The sequence below is a fragment of the Centruroides sculpturatus genome, unplaced genomic scaffold (assembly GCF_000671375.1).
Source record: "Centruroides sculpturatus isolate CEXI.00-Female unplaced genomic scaffold, Cexi_2.0 scaffold572, whole genome shotgun sequence".
Taxonomy (NCBI): domain Eukaryota; kingdom Metazoa; phylum Arthropoda; class Arachnida; order Scorpiones; family Buthidae; genus Centruroides; species Centruroides sculpturatus.
Window position 1 is genome coordinate 384,428 of NW_019386150.1, and position 6,578 is coordinate 391,005.

At 27.4% G+C, this 6,578-nt stretch overlaps 1 protein-coding gene across 1 annotated transcript in view; it reads right to left on the minus strand.

Annotated features, from left to right (window-relative positions):
• The window catches only part of LOC111613818 (transcription factor 4-like), a 254,159-nt gene that overhangs the window by 132,158 nt on the left and 115,423 nt on the right, over positions 1-6,578 (minus strand). Inside the window, exon 6 of the mRNA XM_023355168.1 lies at positions 2,019-2,149. Coding sequence (XP_023210936.1) covers positions 2,019-2,149 — 131 coding nt within the window. The remainder of the gene's footprint in view (positions 1-2,018; positions 2,150-6,578) is intronic.

The window sequence follows — 6,578 nt, forward strand, 5'->3', positions numbered from 1 at the left end:
TATAAAGATTGATTAAATGATAATACCCTTATACTTTTTTATTTTATAAATGTGCTAATTCTAGTAATGAGCTATTCTAACCATTTAAATTTAAAAATTGCTGTATTTTATGATTAAAGCAGTAAATTTTAAAAGTTTCTCAAATCTTGTTTAAGTCATTATTTCATTTCTCATAATTCTGACAAATTATCAATGTCAAACTAATAAGCACTTGCTATACATGAAGTGTGCAATGCCAATACATTGTAAATGCCATTTTTATGTAAATACATTTTATTGAAGAACTAAATTCTAAATGCAATATTTTCTGCCGCAAAAGAATATTGTGGCAATATTGGCACTTTAAGTGACTGTATTTTGAAGATGAATTTATGTAAAGATATAATGTTTAAAGCACCAGAGTGTAAGTCATGTGACTTTTGGCACTCAAAACATTATGACTTATATTTACATCATTTTGATATTACGGAGAATTTGTAACACAGTGAGTTTACCATTTTATTGTAAAATTGAAATGAATTCATTCATTAGAAAAAGTGTTTTTTACATCTCCTGAAAAATTTCTATTTTGGCATTTACAGCATTATGGCACTGCACGCTTTTTATATATATAATATACACACACAAACACACAGTCAAATCTTGGTTTTTGAACAAATCAGTACCATACATTAGACACACACAGATAGTCAACTCCCTATATTTTCTATGTTAAAGAAAGTCGACAACCCAACCAATCAGCAACAGAACTACTGATTCAGAAGTCAGTGGTATTGCGATCACCTTATGTCACTGGACATCATGACACAATTCATTGATTATGTTGTTATTAAAATTAAATTTCAATCCACATGCAGGCAAAATACAATTTCCATTTTTTGGTATGCATAGAAGTTGAATTTAAATCAAATTAATTAATAAAAATTGTGTTAATTGGCATTCATGTAATATAAATGGCATCCAAGGATTTGTGTTTAAAGGTGCTTAAGTCAAATTAAATAATAAAAGTAAAATACAAAATGCACANTTTGGGGTCAGAAACAGAATCCATTTTATATTTTTTATAGAAAAATTTGTTTTGGTTTTAGAACAACTTTTAGAAAAACATTATGATCAAAAACCAAGGTTTGACTTTGCATATATATATATACTATTTTTAGAAAACCTCAGTTCTCTATAAACAATATATACTATTTTTAATATTTTTATATTAAAAATGATGTGTGTATATAAAATAAAATATTTTCATAATTGTTTTTAATAAATTTTATTTTTTTAAATTAAAAATCACTCTTATTTCATACAATCAGAATTCAATAATATAAATTAATCTGATTTATTTGAAATTATCAAATGCAGTACAATGCAATAGTCTCTTAATATTAACTCTATATTTCATTTATACTTATTAATTTATATAACTACACATTTTAACAAAAATTAATCAATGTTAACCAAAAAGAAAAGATTGTATTATAAAATAATACAGAATAAACTATAGTAACACAATCAAATTCATATTATTGAATAATAAATATGTTTGAACATAAATTAAAAACAACATATCATGCATACAAAATTTCCAGCAAATAATATGTATTTGAATTAAATACAAAAAAACGAAATGTTTTCGACTCATTTAGGAGCCTTCATCAAGCATCAAACTTTATCAAATGTTAGAGATTCTGTTTTTAGAATGTATTTTAAAATTGTTTTCCTTTTGATGTCAACCAGTTTTTGAATGTTCATTTTTCATCTAATCTATAAATTGTTATTATAAAATAAAAATTTTAAACAAATAAAATTATTATGACATGAAGATACACACAGTACCTATACTAATTTATCTATAGTATCATCATGTTGAAATTTCGTTTATCTGTTTCCCTTTAGAGCCTTATTATATTAGATAATTTATAAAATTATTTATATATAAGAATGATAAATCCTGAATGATACTGTTTAATAAACTAATCAGTCTAGATATAAATAAAAATAAAATGCTAAAACATTCTTACCATTGGTTCGTGTGGAAGATGAATTGATGGTTGTGACTGATGGGAAGCTATGCTATCAATCATGGAGGACGTATAAGAGTACTGCAGGCTGGAATTGGTGGACCAAGGATCTGAGGGACCATGTGGCCCATCTACATATTAAAACATTTTTATATTAAAATAAGAATATAAAATTATTGTAAAGTATAAAGAATTTATAAAATTATGTTACAAATGAAATAACTTATTAAACTATTAAAATTAAATAAATTATTAATTTAATAAGTTATTTAATTTATGCTCTGTCTCAGTTAACAAATTATTACTTATTGACTAAGAGAGAGAGTAAATTAATCATCATCTGAAAGAAATTTTTTAACTACACCAACATTGTATGTTATCCATTATTTAATCCTTTAATTTTATTTAAACATTTAATAACTAAATATTTCATGAAAAGAATNTCTTTAAAAGTATAAATATTAAGTTCAAAAGCCATAACTGATTACATTTAAGGTTTAACATTAAGTATACCAGCATAATATGCAAGTATATTATATACCAACATATAATGTCAGTGGTTCCCAAAGTGAGCACTGTGGCACCCCGGGGAGCTGTGACTTCCTCACAGGGGTGCCGCAAAATAATATAAAATTTTTCATAATTTTACTTCCACTTTCAATTTAATGTGATAAGATGCAACATCTAGCAGACAATGTTAATGATGCAACATCTAGCAGACAATGTTAATGATGCAACATCTAGCAGTCAAAGTTAATGATTTGCATCTAAGATGCAAATCATTAACTCAGTAATAAAGGTGGTATGTATAAAATATGATAGCAAATAATATAAGGATCACAATGTTACAATTTCTGATTTACATTTGTCTAGTTAATTTTTTGTCCTCTCAAACTGGTAATTTGTCATCATTTGCAAAGAACAAAAATAAACTCATTTGTTCTTATTCTCACAAAATGATATTCTCAGCTGAGTTAACATCCAGAAACATATTGCATTATTCAAGTTTAATATTTATTACATACAGTATATATGACAGGTCTATTTGGAAAAATCTTCTGACAGAATTGTTGTAAGAATTTTTATTTACTGTTTGTGTCTATGACATATCAAAGAAGTCTGCCATAGTCCAATTACATTCTGAAATACATCATCATTAAAATAATCTAGATATTATTATTTTATCATTACTAATGTAGACAATTGTAGAAAATTAATTTTAAAAAATAATGCTTAATAGCATGTCAGACATGCTATTAAGCATCCTAAGTATGTTTTTCTACACTTTTCACTGCAAGTATCAAACAAATATAATGCATTATATTTTTGAATTTAACTGCATTATAATGAAATTTTTAATAAATCTCTGATTGTTATCCTAAAAATTAAAGCCAAAAAAATTCTTATAATCCAAGAGAAAACTTTTAAATTTATATTGTTAAACATAAAACTAATGTTACATTTAGGTTATTTTTTATCATCATATTCTGGAAGCTTTCAATTAATGAAGTCTTCAAAAAGTTTCACAACACAAAAATTTTCTGAGAAAACATTTGCTAAATTATCTTGTAATACCCTGAATATATTTCATAATGGCATGCTAATTTTAAATAATAATCAGAAAAAATTTAACATGATTAGGAATGTAATCTGTAGTGTTATTAAGATTATGTGAAAATTTATTAAGTATTGATGTGTAGTGAATTAAATAAAATGAATTTTAAACAACAACATATATTTTCTTCAAAATCAATTGTATTTTTTTTTTGAAGAAGAAGAAGAAATAAATGCCCTCATTTTAATAGTTCTTTTCTCTAAATGATTGAATATACATAGAGCATCAATTATCTGAATCAATTGGGGACTGGGGTTGTTCAGAAAATAATTTTTTGGATAACTGATTATGTATGAAAAAATATATTAACCTATCCCATGTTGAAATTTGTTCAAATCCTGGCACATCCTTAAGTACCCTCTCATGGTCGTGCCAGTGCTGCCAGCTAAAACATGCACACCAATAAAAATAATATTGGAGTAGCCCAAAACATAGCCAAATATTGCAGTGCCACAGCACTAGCGGAAACTTAAATTCGCCTACTGGAAAGCTTTCAGTTAATTGATGTTTCGGTTGATCGATATTCGGATAATCGATGCTCAACCGTATAATATATTGAATCATCATATATTGAAAGTATTAATATATATGAATTTCACATAGTTACTAGGGAGTCTGCCCCAACCATCTTTAGCAGCCCAACCCAGCATTTTGTATCACTTTATGATTATCTGTGTTACAATTTATAATAAGTCTGTATATAAACAACAACAATTTTGTATATATTAATTAAACAATTGTAAGCAATAAAAAATATAACATAGAATAATCAATGGTAAGATAAAAAAAATTCAATGTATATGATTTCATATGCAAAAAGTTAAGTAACTTGCAATGCTACATTAATTTTCTCTTTAATAGAAAAAAACATGAAACATACAAAAACTACTTTTACTAAGCTAATTAATTCTTATCAGTTAAGTTCATCAGGAAGATAAAATTTGATCTTTTATAATCAATTTTACTTAAATGTTTTAAAATGAAAATTTACTATTGAAAATAATAATTAAATTATGTTAACATTCACTAGATTAAATAATTAACTAAAAATAAATATTTCACACAAAATGTTTTTCGTGTTTTATATCATGGCTCTATTATTCACAATGCTACAATAAAAGATTCAACACTATACCTAAATAATTGCCATAACAGAACAATAGCAATATAATTGCTAAGATTTGTCAGAATTTCATTTTTTCCATTTAAATATTGTTTATAACTACATCATATATTTTATTAAAATTATTAAAGCAGTTGCCAATCTTTAAAAGTATAAATATTAAGTTCAAAAGCCATAACTGATTACATTTAAGGTTTAACATTAAGTATACCAGCATAATATGCAAGTATATTATATACCAACACATAATGTCAGTGGTTCCCAAAGTGAGCACTGTGGCACCCCGGGGAACTGTGACTTCCTCACAGGGGTGCCGCAAAATAATATAAAATTTTTCATAATTTTACTTCCACTTTCAATTTAATGTGATAAGATGCAACATCTAGCAGACAATGTTAATGATGCAACATCTAGCAGTCAAAGTTAATGATTTGCATCTAAGATGCAAATCATTAACTCAGTAATAAAGGTGGTATGTATAATTGCAAAATTTTTTATATTTTGCAATTCTATCCTCATACCATCGCAGAAAAACTCATTCTACTGGCTGCTATAGATATGGTGAAAATTATGATCTGTGAGTCTGCTGGGAAGCAGCTTTCATAAGTGCCTTTGTCCAATAACACTATCAGTCACAGAATACAGCACATAGCGAAGGACCTCCAATGTCCAGTTATTGAAAAAAGAAGGGAAGAAATTTGGGTTGCAGCTGGATGAGGACACATAATAATAATAATAATGATGATCACTTGATTTGCTATGTACAGTTTATAGATAATAATAACATTGTAGAAAACTTTCTCTTCTGTAAAAGTATTACTGCTGGTGCTAAGGCTCACAACTTGTTTGAGATCCTTGATATTTTTATATCTGAAAATAATTTGGAGTGGACCAAATGCATTTGTATCTTTACTGATGGTGCTCTTTCTATGTCTGGATATTATGGAGGATTGCAAGCACTTTTTCAAAGCAAAGACCTTGATGCACTGTGGACCCATTGCATTATTCACAGGGAAGCACTTGCATCAAAATATCTGAGTCCTGCATTGAACCATAATATGTAGTACATGTAGTAAACTTTATAAAAAATGGCCATTGAAGGCAAGATTTTTCGAAAAACTATGTGAGAATGTGGGATCCGAGCATACGTCTTTGTTGTACTACAGCACTTTGAGAAAGTACAAATCACCACCACAAGAGAGCGATGGCTCTCTCGAGATAATATTTTGTCTCGTATGTTTGAACTGCGACAGGAAATTTATATTATTCTTTAAGAGGAAGACCACAAGTATGCCAAAAATTTTGTGATTGAAGATATTTTGGTAAAATTAGCATACTTATGTGATATTTTTGAAAAGCTGAATGCTCTAAATCTCTCCCTGCAGGGAAGCAACATGCACCTTTTAAAGTCAATTGAGAAAATTTCAGCTTTTATAAAAAAAAAATTAAAACTATGGAAAAGAAAAATAAATGAAGATGGAGGAAAGGATGTTTCCCCTTGTTGCAAGTGTTTGACTTCCAATGGAGGTGATTTCTCTCGAGGTATGAACTCTATTTTTGAAGAACATTTATCACAGCTTATTACCCGGTTGAGAAATATTTTCAAAATGATAATATTGATAAATTTGCATGAATTCAAGATTCGTTTAATGCCAGTACTCTTATCTGAATTTACTGCTGCAGAAGAAGAGAATCTTATTGAGTTGTCTTGTGACAATACATTGAAAATAAAATTTAGCAGCATGGAATTAACTTTGTATATCAGTAAAATATGAATATCCCTTCTGAGTGGTACAGCTCAGAGAATCTTAATTTCATTTGC